Raw genomic sequence first — 16,057 nt, 5'->3', positions numbered from 1 at the left:
AGCCGGCTTATCAGCTGCTCAGTATAATCTAAGCTTTGGTTGGCTTATCAGCTAGTTTTAATAACAGCCGAACAGGTCTATAACTGGCGGATAAACCTCGATGTCCCAGTCCTGTGCCTCATCACTCATTCACTCAGGGCGTCGGCAGTGGCGCTAGCGACTTCGCCAGCCTGACGTGGCACCGGAAAGAATAGAAAATTTAGCCCACTAAGACTCTCCTGTTTGGATGCACTAGAAAGTTCCTCCTATTTAGGGCAATTAGCTCTTATATTCAAACAGGCCATTAATAGTTTCTTTCCACTCTTTTCTAAAATCCGACTTGTCATTAATAGTTTCATTCCACTCTTTTGTAAAGTCCGAGTTGTTCCAATCGACAGAAATCAGTATCATGCCAACAGAACATTCCACCCACAGTTGAGAGCAACACCACCATAACATATACCATTTACCAACCATCCGAAAAGGAAATGAATCGCGATTGAATTAAACGTTAACCAGCGCCAGGCTAAACCAACAAAAGAATAGAGTTAGCCATAGTGTAGCAGCTAAGCCTGTTTACAGGAAATTACAAAAGAAAAAAAAAAGGAAAGGCCGTAGGCAAAAGTGAGATCGATATACAGCTGAGCTAGCTACATGCTCTAAACACTTGCAGAGAAATCAAAGTAGCGAGGTTCTCTTTAATTTTCTGTCACTGATGGCCAGGCATCAAAGTGCCACCGGCAGTGACACGGAACCTCCAGCAACAAGAATATTATCACGTGTGTGTCTTCTAAGCGTGCCCCCAGAGGCCTCAAATTGGAGGCCCTGCTGCACAAAAGAATCGATTAGCCAGCCACTTCCTTTGCTGCCAATTCTAAAGTCAGTCTGCTGCCCCTGTGCTAATCAAATCAGCTTTGCCACAATCACCACCTGATCCCTCCCCTCCTCTCTTCCAGTCACCTCGTTTTGTAGTTAATAATGCACCAAAACAAAGAATTCATCTGCTCAGTAGAGGTTAGCACCTGTGATTCCCTAAAATGTACGTGGAAAACCAAGCGACAACTTGTCCTCCCTCGCAAATCTCTGCCCCGAACTGCCCTGCTGCTCAATCTGCCTGCTGGCACTAGAAGGTAGCCGGATTTTCACTCGTTTTGGACGGAACTCTGCTGCAGCATCTCTGGTTCTTTCCGCAGACTCTTCTCGAGAACCAACACTGGAAGCCGGATACTCTGGTCCCGCACCAGGGCTTGTAACATTGTGCTGGGTTTCCAACTGCCGCCGCTTTATCCTCCAAGAAATGGGAAGCTTGTCCTCTCTTTCATCATCAGAAGAGGCAGGATTTGAGCTCTTCTGGCTCATACGGGCAGAGTGAACTGAACCATTATCATATTCTTCTGGATGCTTACTGACCTGCTGTACTTCAGGATGTACCTTCTTCAGCCGCCTCAGAACCTGATGACAGCAAGTCTTATATTATGAAAAGTAAGTTCCAAACTTATCTTGGGTTACTCACTTTGTGATTTAAAGAACTTACGTGTTGAATAACTAGAGCTGGAAACCCAACTAAAGGATATAAGATGTGGCAGAGAGACTATATGTACTATCTAAAAACTGGACATGTCTGAAAACATTTGTGACTGTAAGACACATCAACTTCACCATCATGCTTATATTGCACATACTTCTCCCAATTAACCTATAAACTACCTTGAAATACTGCAACTCTACATGGTAAAGTCAAAAAAAGTGGCCACTGAAATAAATTGAAATAATTTGGTTTCCTCTCTGCCAATACATGATCAAAACATAACATACCTGCTGTTCAGACAAGGTTGACGTCTTTGTTTCAGAAGTAGGTTTGTCAAACGAGGTGGACCTGCGCTTGACTCGGAAAATTTCAGATTCAGAATCGGAATTATCACTGCATTCCATGGCCGAAGCATTACATGAACTGTGTTCATTACAAGCATCATCCATGCTGGATGAACTCTCATCCACAGTGTAAGTTCCTTTGGTCATTGATGTATTTATTGCCTGCTTGGCAGTGGAATAAATCTGGTTAGTTTGTGTTGCATGGACCTAAGAAGCAAGATTTATTTAGCTGAGGATAGCAGTTAGAAAAATGTTTCAATACAGGGTTAGTAAACCCACCCTTGCTTCTGAATGCTTGGGTGCCTTATGATGCGCAGATGTCAAAATTGATACTGCAGCAGAACTGTTTCCCCCATCAACAGCCATAAAGCCTGAGCTACCAGCTTTACTATTACCAAAATCCAGAGTAATCCCAAGATTTGGGACTCGTTCAACATTAGTATCAGAGATCTCAGCCTCCTTACATGAGCCAATGCAACTTCTTTCCTTAGACAAGCAGACATCCTGCTCAAATTTTCTTGATAGAGCCTCTAGCTCCAGTATGTCCTCTCTAACATAGACAACACGATTGGACTTGCAAGGGCAGCTCCGCACTTCTTGTTCTGTACCCCCGAATTAAAAGAAACAATTAGCCAATAAAATTAAATAAAGCTACAGGAACAGCAACATTAGCACAATTACCATGATGTAGGCAGACAGGATCAATGTTACATCCACACAACACGTGTGTGATATAGCAATCACGCCGGCACATACTACAGGACAGATTTGGAAATGTCTTTGGCTTATAGCATATTTGAGAACCCATTTTAGCAAGTAGGCCACGTGCACGTCGCTGGAATCGTATCAAACGCACAAAGCAGGATTTCACACAATAATACTGGGAATTTGGATGTTCCAACTTGTCCAGGGATCTTGGATCACAGTTCAACAGCTTTTGGGAGAGAAGCACAGCAGAACGACAAAGTAGCTCCTCATGTGCAAGCAATGGAGTTCTGTTCAGAAGTGCGTAGCGCTTGCTAGCAAGAGTACCAAGAGGAAACCAATCGCCAATAGCAAAATTAACAGCTTCTCCACAATTGAAGCCTGGGTAATTCACAAATTTCTTAGGATATATATAGATACATAATTCCCAGTATTGAAACAATTTTCTAACTGCTAGCAAGAGAACCAAGAGGAAACCAATCGCCAATAGCAAAATTAACAGCTTCTCCACAATTGAAGGCTTTGTTGTTGTTGTTGTATATATAGATACATAATGCAGTAAACCAAAAACTGAAAGAAAAACACAAGGCATACCATGACTGAAGCCTGCGTGGTAAGAACGTGGAAAAGTAATAACAAACTCTCCAGGTCTTTGTACAGCTTTATAGACAGGAACATTGTGATCTAGCAAGACATTTGGAGGGAACATTGTTGTCTTCCCCAGTAGGACATCAAATGCTGCATCCTCTCCATCACCAATATCCTTGTTATATACGTACTGGCTAGCAACCCTTTCAAACCCAGGAGCCGCATCGCCTGGTATCCCATACCATGTCTTAAATGCCCCACAGTGATGGTAATTGATGCTGGTCAAATGATCAAAATCAGCATCTGCGGCCTTTAAAAGACAAGTAGCTAATCAATCTCACAAGACTCAAAGATTTTTACCTGTACAAATAATGGTCTTCCACGTGCCACGCAAACATGCTGAAGAGCATCCCAATATAAAGCATTGGATCTGTCACTCCCTGTTTTCAGACCAGAATTGTTAACAATCATGACATGTGATGTGGTAAAGAATGTACAGAACTAATAGAATTATATTACTTACTGGAATTGGTGTCTGAAGAAGTCTTAAAATAGAACTGGGGAGCCGTGAAAAATTCTACAGGCATGCAAAAGAACATCAATAAGGACCATGTAGCAAATACAACACACAACCACACATGCATGGAAGATCAAAGAAAGAAAGTTCACCTTGAGGTTCCAGTTGCTTTTCCCAAGTTGATCATGAGGAGAAGAAGAGAAGGCACTCCCATCAACATCACAAGCATATTCTACGAAATCCATTTTGCCAAAAGCAATTTCACGCCAGAACTCCTCCTCCACATACCTAGCTGGGAGACAACTAGAGCTGGAATATTTCTTGGAGAACACTTTGTTCGCCATTTTCTCATAGTCCCGGAAGGTGTACTTTCTGCAGAGTCATGCCAATCATCATGAAGTTTGGAACATGAGCTAAAGCAATAATGAAAATAGACAAACAGTGGGCATACCTTCCACTCATGAAGAAAGTGACCGTATCATCCTCAGCCCATTCAGCAAGACGAAGGGGCTGAACTCTAGTCATGAACTTAAAACTGGGCTGTTCCTTCGTCAGCACAACACCGGCAGGAACAGACGCACTTACAGGAGAGACGATTTTACAAATACCTGAAACAGAAGTAACACAGTCATAGTTATTCAAAATGTCCAGCAAGTCCATTGAATCAATGAGTGGGAGACATTATTATCATAAAACGTATTATGCTAAAAGAAACTGTACCATATTTAGCAGCCTCAGGTGAAATCTTCTGTATATAAGCAATGGGATCCTCAAATTCCTCCTTGGTGGGACAATACACAGGGCACTCTGGTATCTTGTCTATCCACTCAAGGTTGGACATATCGAACTTCTCCACCTTGCGCTTTGCAAAAGGATCCTTGTTCTGGACATTTCCAGGTAAACCTGTACTGTTGTTGGAATGCAATCTGACCCCGCAGTTAGCGGGGCTCCACAAGGCATCACCACCGCTTCTTGCAGCCACCGCAGGATTGTCGCCCGCTTCGTTCTGAGCACTCAAACGCATTCTCTCGAGCCTCCTCCGCTTCAGGGTCTCGAGGCCATTCCTGACCTCTGCAGGGAGATAGCTCCTACCCTCCACCTGAGGCATAGGTAAACGCGTCAATTTTGGAGTAGAACAAAACTATCATTTACTGCAGTTCAGTATTGCAAGTAGACATTGACCAACAGAGACAGCAGACTGAATCAGCACCAATTGTTTGGATACCACAAATTGGTCTCATGTGGTACCAAAGGAGGAGCAACTCGGCAACCAAGTCAAGAAAGCTGTAGGTACTGAAATCAAACACCGCACATTCATATTCTAGGGGTTGTTTCCCTACCACGGCCATAGTCACAATCAGTTTTGCAATATGATTTTTTGCAGCCATGCGCCCTAGTTTGTATAGTCAACCAATTATCCATAACAGTGCGAGATGCTTAATAATGATAGTAGTAACAAATAAAACATGATTAAGTCATTAGCTTAACTTTTGTCAGAACTAGAACAACTGAACAAGCGATTTGAGCATAATGAGAACACATAAAAAAAACCGGCGTGTAGGCCCTCCGCGAAAGAAGAAAAAAAAGAGAAGATAAGAAGAGAAGACAAATCTTCCAAGCAGACCGCAGACGCGGTCAAAGTGGGCAATTACGCACATGCGTGATGACCATGGTGGAGTTGAAGAAATTTGTGGAAAAAGGGCGGTGGGAGGTGGCGCACAAACACGTCCACACGGCAGGAATCGGGCAACGCCCCGTAACGTGACTTGTACCAGTGGTGATTCGGCAGGAGTATCTGCAACCTTCATATACTACCCGCACAACCCAAAACGAAAACGAGACGGAAACCGATAGCCGTATGTGAGAGGGGAGAGGCCAAAGAAAATTCCATGTTACGACAGGTGGTGGCGGCCAATGAGGGGTAGGGTAAAAACTAGGAAGGTTCGAGTTGACTGGTTCACCCGGGTCGTGTAAATCTGATGTGATCCTAATTCCTAGGCCGGATTTGACGAGTTTTCCATGGATGAAACATGGAAAAAAAAAGGACTCCCTATTTTTCCGGCATTGACGGAGCAGGAATTCACCGGAGGAAAAGGACTTGCTGCCGGCACCGCGCACGTACGGGCAGCAATTCACGGACGCTAATTCACGTCTACCCAGGAACGTTTCTCGCCGAATTGTTGCAGCTGGGGGCGAAATCCACTGGTTGGGCCGTTAATTAACTAGTGAAATCTAGATATAAGAGAATTTAATTTGATTTGGTTTTTGGCGGAAAAACAGGCGAAAACAGAGGAAGACAGGAGACGAGGAATCAAACAGTAACCAGACTACTAGTGGTGGTGGTGGTTAATTGCCGCGGCGACGAGAAGAAAAAGCGCGCGAGTGGAGGAGCCGGCCGGCGGCGGAGGAAATTGGCGCAGATCTACGGGAGGGAGAGAGGGCTCACCATGTCGCGTCGCTGGGCGGTGGGTCGGAGAAGCCTCTAGAGAAATTCCCGGCGGCACGGGACCCACATTCCCCTCCGGAGGTCCCCCTCCCCCGGCGCGCGGGAGAGGAGGCCGGGGATCCGAGGCGCGAGGAGGCGGCGGCGGCCGCCGCCTTGTTCCTCTCTCTCGTTGGGGGGTTGGTTGGTTGGTTTCCCGCGCAACGCCGGACAGAGGCGGTGGGGAGGGAGGGCCAGGCCAGCAATGGGAGCGTAGGGCAGTGGGCCCCACCGGCGGTGGTGCCCGGCAGGCGAGGGCTCAGCCGGCCGCCGGCCGCGGGGGAGGGGAGTGGGAAGGGAGATAGAAGGAGAGAGAGGAGGGGAGGGAGGAGTATACGGGGCGGAACGGAACGGAACGGGGGGAGACGCGGACGGTGGTTGCTAGGACCAGGACTAATATGGTAGTGTTCGGCTGAGAGCTAGGAGCCGGTTCGTTCGGCTTTTTTTTTTAATCGGAGCTATTTTTAACCTAAACAGTAAAAATTCATACCAGCCAAATACTGTCATAGGAAGAGGTTCATACCAGCCGAACACTACCATAGGGAGAGGGAGGTTTGGTTGGAGCAGCGACCGAAGACGAACAACGTGGACACCGAGGGCGTTATGGGGAAAACGCAACCCAGCCAACAAACCGAACCGCAAAAGGGGCAACTGGGCCAATTTTTTTATTTTTTAGCTCTTTTAAAAAAATCATAAATATGTTTCTAGAGAAAAGATTTCAAAATCTGGACCCTTAGCTCGGCGCCATCGTTGTTGGCGCCGAGCTAACACGTCTCGACGCCAGCTCTGGGGCTCGAAGCCAACGTGACGTGATATGGCAGGAAGCTCGGCGTCAGTCACCCTAGAGCCAAGCTCGGCGCGTAGATCTTGCCGTCGCGCCAAGATATACGGCGCCGAGCTTGGCGCCAGGGTGACTGGTGCCGAGCCTTCCTTACGTATGGCCCCAAATCTGTCTCTCTTCCTCTCCCCCTCTCTCTCGCATCTCCCTCACCTGAGCAGAGCACCGCCGCCACCGCCCGCCCACTCCCCGGCCGCCGTGCCCTCTCCCAGGTTAATTGTGTTACGAGATACCAGGTGTCCTGAAGCAACGCCTGCGCCGGCTTGGAAATGTGCAAGCTCACCTTTGTTGCCATGGACGCCTTGGTCAGGATCAAGGTGAGAGATCAAGACATCCTTCCGGTTGCAGCGGAGGCCCCTTTGGACCTGGCGGTGAAGCTGAGCCTCTGGCCCATGGACGAGGCAACGGTGAAGAGCAAGTAGAGTCAAGATCGATGAACCAATATGATTATGTGATGATATGAAGTGGATCATATCATTGTTGATCGTGTTGGTGCATATATTGCATCGACATTGAAGGAGATAGAATGGAATGCGCAAGGCAAAGGTATAACCTAGGGCATTTCATTTCACCGGTCATAGGTGTGTAGAGAAATTTATGACCGGGTTTAGGATAGATGGCCGTACTATCAAGAGGGGCAAACTTGTTTGCATATCGGTCATCTAATGCCACTCGAGTGATCTAACTTTGCATTGTCGCTAGGATCGAGTGGCGTGGCAAGTTGAGTGGCTAACATCCTTTGGGAAATGATTGTGAAAATGCTAACACACATACACATGATGGTGTACACTTGGTGGTGTTGGCACATTTACAAAGGAGGTGGTGTTTGCAGGGGTGAGATGGGTTTTGAGTCCCTCTCTCCCTCCCGCCGAGCTTGCTCGGCGGGATTCGGCGCTTTCGGGAAAATGGAATGTCTATTTTCTATTGCGCCGGATGCAAACTCTTGGTGGTTAGCACTTTGGAGCAAGGGTGAAGAAGTTAGAAGTGAGAACGAGTTGGTCGCGAAGATGCTGGCGTCGGTGACCGGACGCTGGATCTGATTACACCGGATGCTGACTGCCTGCGTCCGGTCGCGCTGACGTGGAGTGTAGCAGTAGCTGGAGAGTGACCGGACGCTGGTGCTGCGTCCAATCGCGTTCGACCGGACGCGTCCGGTCATGCTCGGGAGCTTACTGGAAACGATCGGATGCTAAGGTCCAGCGTCCGGTCAGTTGAAGCTGCTGCGTCCGGTCAGGTCAAGTGACCGTTGGAATCGGGACACGTGGTCGTCTGCGGGCGACCGGACGCTGAGGTCCAGCGTCCGGTCAACACGACCGGAGCGTCCGGTCGGCCCGACCGTTGTCCAGTGAAGGGGTAACGGCTAGTTTAGCCCTTGGAGTTATAAATAGAAGTGGCCCTCGGCCATGGCTAGTGTGGAGCACCTCAAGGGACTTAGTGTCCATGCTTGTGAGTGCTTGGGAGCCCTCCATCACACACATATTTGATAGCGATCATTCGATTGTGTGAGTGAGCGATTCTAGTGCGATTGCGTCGTGAGATTGCATCGAGTGGCACTAGGTGATCGAGTTACAAGCCGGTGGTGCTTGTTACTCTTGAGGTTGCCACCTCCTAGACGGCTTGGTGGTGGTCTCCGTCGAAGCCCGCAAGAAGCTTGTGCGGGGCTCCGGAGAAGAGCTTGTGAGGGGTACTTGTGCTCGCCCCACGGGAGCCGCGAAGAGCAACTCTAGTAAAGCGAGACGCGAAGGGCGACAAGTGGTCCGGTCGGGTCAAGTGCTAGAGCTTATGGTAAGCACTCCACGTGGGAGAGTGTGACTTGTGAGTCACCACTAGCAAGAGGACCGGCGGCAACCTTGAAGCTTGTCTCAACGGGGACTAGCGTGTTGGCAAACACGTGAACCTCGGGAGAAAAATCATCGTGTCAACTTTGTTCTTCCCGTTGGTTTGCAACCCCCTTACACAAGCTTGAAATTACTTTCACATACATTGTGCTTGTGTAGTTGCTCTTGTATAGGTTAGCTTGTGTAGCTCACTAGTTACCTTCTAGCTTGTGTAGCATAGAAGTAGCTTCCTTGAGTGGCTAATTTGGTTTTAGTAACCTTGTTAGTCACATTGCTTAGTTTTTGTAGCTAAGTATTTGCGCTCTCTAATTAGGCATTGGTTGCCTTGTTATTGAGCTTTGCTAGTGAGCTTAGTTGGCTTTGTGCTTTTGCTTACTAGCATGTGTAGGAGCTCCCTTGTTGCTCTTAAAGTACTGTGGCATAGGTTTGTGTGACCTTGCTCCTAGAATTGGTTAGGAGAGCTCTAGCTAGCTCGGCACCTTTGTGCATAATTGTTATCTTTGCAAGGTGCTAGTGAACATATATAGTGGGGTATAAGTCTTGGCTAGACTGATAGTTTTAATTCCGCATTGTATCGGTTAGCCGACGCGATTGAGTTTTAGAAAACTATGCCATTGCCTCACGTGCCCACGCACGCGCACTACGCGCCCAGGGCCCCGTGCCCGCAACCTCCCATGCCAGGACGACGCCCGCGCCTCGCCACCACGCCGGCGCGCCCAAGGACCAGACCACCGCCCGCGTCCCGCGCCAAACGCCCCCGCGCCGCCCCTCGCCGCGCCGCGCCCGGTCCCCTCGCCTGTCCCCCTACACCCGCATCGCGGCCCTCACCTCTGCCCGACGTGCCACCCACACCCACCTGGCCACGCGGCCCGCCACGCCGGTGTCCGTGACCCGTGGCCATGCCGCCCGCCAACAGCCGACCTAGGGCGCGGCCCCGCCAAGCTAGCCTTGCCGCGTGGAGCGCCAGCCATCTCGCGCCCGTCGCCCGCCATCGCCGTTGTCGGTCGCGCCCCCGTCGGGCCCGACACCTACAGCGGCCGGTCGTGCCACCGCTGGCCCGGCTCGTCGACCTGACCCACACCCGACGTCCGCTGTGACTCCGTCGACATCCATGACTCCGTCGTCGAACAAGGTAAAAATTATGAATTTACAATGTGCGTACTTAGTTAACTTTGATTGCAGTGTAGTAGTTTTGGCATTTGTTATTTACTAGTTAATGTGATGACTCAGGTAGTTGATTTAGTTAGTGATCTAGTGAGATATATATGTAGATAGATAGAAACATAGATACATAAGTACATAGATATAGTTAGATAGCTTCTTAGATAGATAGTTACATATATAGTTAACTAAAAAGGACCTAGCTATTTAGTTAGCACACAGTATCTATGTATGTAGTTATGATCTTATTTACTTAGTTTGTAGTTTGAAAGTAGTCGTTAGGTTCTATCTATCGTCTAATTTGAACTAAAGGACATGTGTTTCATTATGTGTTTAACCTAGATGGACAACCTAGTGACTATATATCATAGAGGCACTGTTGAATACGATCGCTATGGATATATTGAGTTTGTTGCATGCAAAGCGTGCCTATGATATTCAATGATAGGCCTTCATTTAGTGAGATGGTTGCAAGGGCTTGGGAGGAGCTGCATTGCCTTGGAGATGATGGCATTGCAGTTGAGGGTGTACTACACCTAGGTTCTTCTCCCAACATCCTCAAGCGAATGATCCCAATTGGGTGTGCGGATCAGTGAGAGAACTATGTAAGATCAGCTATGAAGAGCCAGCTACAATGTATGGACGTGGTTGTGCGTCGGGTGTTAGTTGATCCCGTCTCTCATGGGTTTTTCCCACCAATGGGTCAGTAGGCACACATCGACCTTCACATCCCAAAACCTGATATGGATGTGGAGGTTGCACCTACGGTTCCCGATGCTCAATCTGCCCTAATGCGGTAGTTGAAGATGCTTGTCAGACTCATGTTGTTGTGGCAGATCCTCCTCATGAGATCCCTTTGACACAGAATCATCTGAGTAAGTATCTTAACCATATGTTTATTGGGAGCTTACCCCTTCCTTACATCTTTCATTCTTTCCTTATTTCTCTACTTATGTTGTAGGATATATTCCGAAGAATGTGGATGTGCCCCCTGTTGCTGCGCAAGTGCACTTTAGAGATGGATTTCATGGCTCCAATAGTGTTGAAATTATGTATGATTCGGAGCCATATGAGATGGCAAGGGCTCTTGATTCTGATGATGATCGCCCTATTGGAGAGCTGACAGAGATTGATGTTGAGATGCTGAGGCGTATCTTTCCCGGCCGCCGTGATCCAAGAGTTCATGAGTTCAGCGATCTTACTCATTCCGATCAGGCATGTGCAGAAGGACATGATGATAAGCTCCTAGAAGCTCCTGAGGCCGGCCCTAATATGGTAATTAAGAATGGAAGGGTGTTCAATGACCTCCCTGCATTGAAGAGATGGTTGTAGGCGTTTGTAGTGATATGAAAGAGACCTTACAAGGTCTTGCATTCATATGTAGAGTGCTGTTAAATAGTTGTGTGTGACAAGGAACGCTACCCATGGAGGATTTGTGTAAGGAAGCAAATGGTCACTGGAAAGTGAAAGATCATAAAAGTTGTTGGGCCACACAATTGTGCTGACCATGAGCTGACACTGAGGCAGCGGCAGTTGACATCTACCCTCATTGCTAAGTAGTTGATGGGAATATTATAGGGAGAACCCAACATGAAGGTGAGGACAATTATCAGGACCGTTGAGGCGTTGTATGGAGGTCATGTGATAACTTATGGTAAAGCTTGGAGGGCTAAGCAGCGAGCGTGGAAGATGATATATGGGGACTAGGAGGATGGGTACGAGTAGCTGCCAGTACTTTTTAATATAATCAAAGTGGTGAATCTAGACATGCATTATGAGTACATCTAAAAACTAAATGCATGGAAGGATAGGAGGCAGATATTCTTCCATGCTTTCTGGTGCTTTCCTCAGTGTGTCGAGGCCTTTAGGCACTGTCGTCCCGTCTTCTCCATTTATGGTACGTTCTTTATTAGTAAATATCAGGGCACACTTCTTATAGCCATATCCTGTGACGCAAATAATAAGTTGGTTCCTTTGGCATTTGCTTTGGTTAAGGAGAACAATGACAGTTGGGGATGATTCTTGAGGCTAGTCTGGATACATGTGGTTGGGCCTAGCAGGAAGGTTGATGTCATATCTGATAGGCACTAGGGCATACTTAATGCTGTGCGAGAGTAGATAGAAGGGTATGCACCTTTGCACCATCGTTGGTGTACTCGGCACCTTGCCGAGAATCTACTCCGGAAGGATAGTGTGAAGGGTAACTTTGATCTGTTCTAGGAGGCTGCTCGACAGCTTGAGGACAAGTACTTTCAGAAAAAGTTGGAGCAAGTTAAAACCATATCAAATATAGAAGGTAGACAATGGCTCATGGTTTGATGAGGAATTTGGAGAAATGAACGAGAGCTCACGACGCTGGAGTATGGAGGTACGGGTTTCAATGCAGCAACATGGCGGAGTCATTCAATAAGTTGCTATTGGGGATACGTGGTATGCCCGTGAATGCAATTGTTGAATTCACCTTCTATAAGCTTGTTGCCTGGTTCAACGATAGACACGCCTATGCATTGAAGTTACAGAGTGATGGAGAGATATGGGCTCTGAAACCGAAGGCACACCTAGAGAAGGCAAAAGAAAGGGCTGGTATACATGAGGTTACATGCTTTGACCACACCACAGGGACTTATCAGGTCCAGCATAGGGGCGATACAACGTCCGATGGTGAGGTCCGAGAGTCGAGGATGCATGTGGTTGTCCTTCAAGATTTTAAATGCACTTGTGGTAAACCAAGGCAGTACCACTTTCTATGTTCTTATTTGGTGGCAGCAGCTAGGCATCGTAACTATAATATCGAGAGCAGGATACCTCATGAGTTTAGTGTCGACACGCTTGTGCACACATGGAGCCTCGCTTCATGCCTTTCTAGGACCCTAGAGAGTGGCCTCCATATGATGGGCCAAAGTACATTGCGGATCCAGCTTACTATTGAAACAAGCGTGGATCAAGGAAGAGGACGAGACACAGGATAGTTATGGATCAGATACCCGGAAGAACGAGGCGTGGGAGAGGAACCCCATTTGTTACTGACCCCGAGCAGTACGAGTGCGACAAGTGTGGTAGACTTGGCCATAATTCATGAAGTTGGACATTGGCAGATTAGTGAGGTGCGATTATTGGTTGATTATATTATTTAATATTTATCGTATTCATTTAATTAATTATGCATGTAATTGTGTCAATTACTTATACATTTCTAAGTTCATGTTTCATTGCATATTCAATTTCTAATTCATTGACTTTTTTTGTAGGATGGCGCAATTCCACCTGCTCGACCCGACATACGAGGCGACCCACCGAGGACATCTCATAACATTGGGGCAGGTAATAATCTATATGTTTTGTTCAAATTTTGGTGAGCGTACATGTGTTCGTGAAGTAACAGGAGACTATGTTTTATTCCATGTAGAACCTTCCGCTCCTTCATCCTAGAACCACAATGGGTTCTTGAACATGCGGTACGACGACAGGTACACTCCTTTCCTGCAAAGAGCTGGCCTAGATGCCATCTCTTTTCATGTTCGTCGTGGGTTGCCCAAGTTCAACTCAGTGGCCATAACTGTGTTGGTTGATAGGTATTATATTAAATCATTGCCTCTATTCATGGCCATTTGTTCATGCGCTTGCCTTTTTGACATGTAATCTTGCTTTGTCTAAAATATAGGTGGCGGCCGGAGACTCACAGCTTCCACCTACCTTCCAGGGAGATGACAGTCATGCTCCAGAACTATCAAAAGATGCTAGGCCTGAGGATTCACGGCAACCTAGTCACCGGGCAGTGCAGGTCAGAAGGCTAGTGAGCACGAGTGGAGGCCTTCCTTAGGCGTGAGCTTGGCGAGCAAGGGGCTCACACTTCTAGAGTTCTCATCTCCTGGCTCTGGCAAGAGTTCGCACAGTGCCTCAAGGAGGCAGATGAGGAGACAGTTGGGTACTACTGCAGGGCATGGATCCTACATTTGTTTGCCTACGTTCTCTTCTCTGACGCCACATGTGGCACTACGTCCTAGATGTGGGTCCACTACCTTAGTGACTGGGACCAGGCGGGTCACTACAGCTGGGGCTCTATGGTCTTGGGTTTTCTATACCGATAGCTATGCGAGGGGTGTCATCGGACTTTGTCCAACACGTCACTTGGTGGATGCGTGTACCTACTCTAGCTATGGATGTGGGCTCATCTTCCAGTTGGTCGTCCAGAGGTTCTGGCTCGTCGTGAGTGATTCCAAGGTCAGCCTCCAAGTCGGCAGCCGACGTGGGCGTACCTTTGGGACCAGGTCAGGGTTTCGTACATGAGGTTAGAGCGTGCGTACATTGAGTTCACAAACAAGCTAGACACGCTGATGGTGTCTAGTGTAAGTAATTTTTATTTCCCATGCTGATTTGAAATGGATTAGTATACCATCTAACATCTTGTTTGGATATGTTGCAGGTGGAGTGGGAGCCGTACAATGGAGAGGGGGCACTTCCTTTTCAGTTGAGCAACGTTTGTGGGTTCGATGACAACTTCTATAGGATGAGGTGCCCTCTAATTTGCTTCTATGCTGTCGAGTTCCACCTGCCAGATAGAGTTGCACGCCAATTTGGAGTGAGACAGCTTTGGCCTATGGCTCCATTCTCGACTAGCGTTGACTTACACAAGTAAGTGGTTTGCTATTTCAAATGTCTCATGATGGTCCATTTCTATTAATATGGTGACATATACATGGATTCAAGTAACGATGACATACGTGCAGGTTGGATCGTTAGAAGAACAGAAAGATTTTTTACTAGAAGAAGCACCACCAGTCCTACATTGAGTAATGGGAGGAGATGCACGACAACGTGGACGAGAACAACGAGCCGCACATGAACCGTGAGTTCAAGCGGTACCAAGCTTAGTACCAATGTGCGACAAGTTGTAGGCTGAGGGTACAGTGGACAGAAGATGACTACGCCGACATCGAGTCCTCCGACGATAAAGACACGGCATACGACCAATCTACTCGTGCAGGAAGGTAGGTGGAGGCAGGACCGATCTTAGACAGAGTGGTAAGTCAATTGTCTTATTTTTCTACGTTAAGTTGTATACCAATACATTAGGCGTTAGAGTTATCTATTTTAGTTAGTGCCACCTTCGAGTCGTATCATCCTTATAATACGTTAGATTCTTGTACAAAAGAAAATGAAACCTATTGCTATCTGTTCAGAAGTCTTATTACTGAGAACTTTGTTGCAGGGTAATACACTCAAATGCTCCATTGAAGAAATTGAGCACATTCAGCCGAGAGTCAGGGACGACTACATGCTTAGCTTCCTAGATGTAAGATTCAAAATATTCTTTTAAACATATTATTAATATGGTAGATTCTTTCAGTTAACATAATTTTGTACAACAGAGGCTGTCACATCGGCTACGCCGTGCAGCTGCTCGTTGTGGTTGTAGGATAGACACGACACAAGACGTGTACGTTCCTTCCGTAGGCAGAGGAGGCTTAGGTTCCTCTAGCCAAGCAGCTACAGGAGATGGGGATGAGGACGAGGATGACAAGGACAACAATGACGTGGACCAGAGGCACGAGGAGCTTAGCCCCTCTTAGCTCCATGATGCTCCCTCGACTCAGCCTACATAGCCTCTAGGCACTAGGTGACGCCATCCACATGACCCTTGCACTCTAGGTTCGAGTGCTCTTAGTCACAATGGTAAGGGTAAGACTAGGAGACAGTGAGAGTTGTGGTAGATGTTAGTATGCACTATTATGGATTTTGTATTTACTTTCCTATAACTATTTGAGACTGTATAGACATTGTGGACTATTTGGACTATGCAGAACATGTTATGTTGATTATGATGTTCATTGTGGTAGCATTGTGCTCTTTGGATGGTTAAATGTTTGGATTATATAACGATGTCTCTATTTATAACTATGGATGCTCCTGAAACAAGGAAAACTCTTGAGATTTTTTTTCTGTGAATCATTAATCATACTACACTGCTAAAAAGGCACAAATATAGTACACAGATTAAATGTAAATTAATTAGAATGTGTATAGTCCAATCATATCATACAGACGCTTTGCATATGAATCGAGGCTTATCAAGTAAC

At 47.0% G+C, this 16,057-nt stretch overlaps 1 protein-coding gene across 3 annotated transcripts; it reads right to left on the bottom strand.

The window, feature by feature from the left end:
• Window positions 1-430: 430 nt before the first annotated feature.
• LOC136539442 (lysine-specific demethylase JMJ706-like) lies at window positions 431-6,300 on the bottom strand. Of its 3 annotated transcripts, XR_010779673.1 has the most exons (12): window positions 5,318-6,300; window positions 4,382-4,760; window positions 4,113-4,269; window positions 3,814-4,033; window positions 3,668-3,721; window positions 3,505-3,584; window positions 3,151-3,422; window positions 2,533-2,937; window positions 2,131-2,453; window positions 1,795-2,013; window positions 1,514-1,703; window positions 1,293-1,431 (listed from the first exon to the last, which is right to left on the bottom strand). XR_010779673.1 is itself a non-coding variant. In XM_066531404.1 (11 exons), exons 1-11 carry the CDS (start codon window positions 5,330-5,332, stop codon window positions 1,012-1,014), a joined length of 2,544 nt encoding a protein of 847 aa, XP_066387501.1. In that variant the 5' UTR covers window positions 5,333-6,300; the 3' UTR covers window positions 431-1,011. The 3 variants fall into 3 exon arrangements, 2 of the variants coding, with proteins under 2 accessions (XP_066387501.1, XP_066387508.1); XM_066531404.1 differs by lacking the exon at window positions 1,514-1,703 and having other exon boundaries at window positions 431-1,431; XM_066531411.1 differs by lacking the exon at window positions 1,514-1,703 and having other exon boundaries at window positions 431-1,431; window positions 6,108-6,300.
• Window positions 6,301-16,057: the final 9,757 nt, after the last annotated feature.

The sequence above is a fragment of the Miscanthus floridulus genome, chromosome 1, assembly GCF_019320115.1.
Source record: "Miscanthus floridulus cultivar M001 chromosome 1, ASM1932011v1, whole genome shotgun sequence".
Lineage (NCBI taxonomy): Eukaryota > Viridiplantae > Streptophyta > Magnoliopsida > Poales > Poaceae > Miscanthus > Miscanthus floridulus.
This window is presented reverse-complemented; position numbering and strand designations above follow the sequence as displayed.

What these genes read in the sequence shown, in the direction of transcription:
- LOC136539442 (XM_066531404.1), bottom strand. An exon ending in ACCTGAGGCTGCTAAATATG is followed by an intron (nt 4,270 to 4,381) that starts GTACAGTTTCTT and finishes CTTCTGTTTCAG; the next exon opens with GTATTTGTAAAATCGTCTCT. An exon ending in ACTTTCTTCATGAGTGGAAG is followed by an intron (nt 4,034 to 4,112) that starts GTATGCCCACTG and finishes ATGACTCTGCAG; the next exon opens with AAAGTACACCTTCCGGGACT.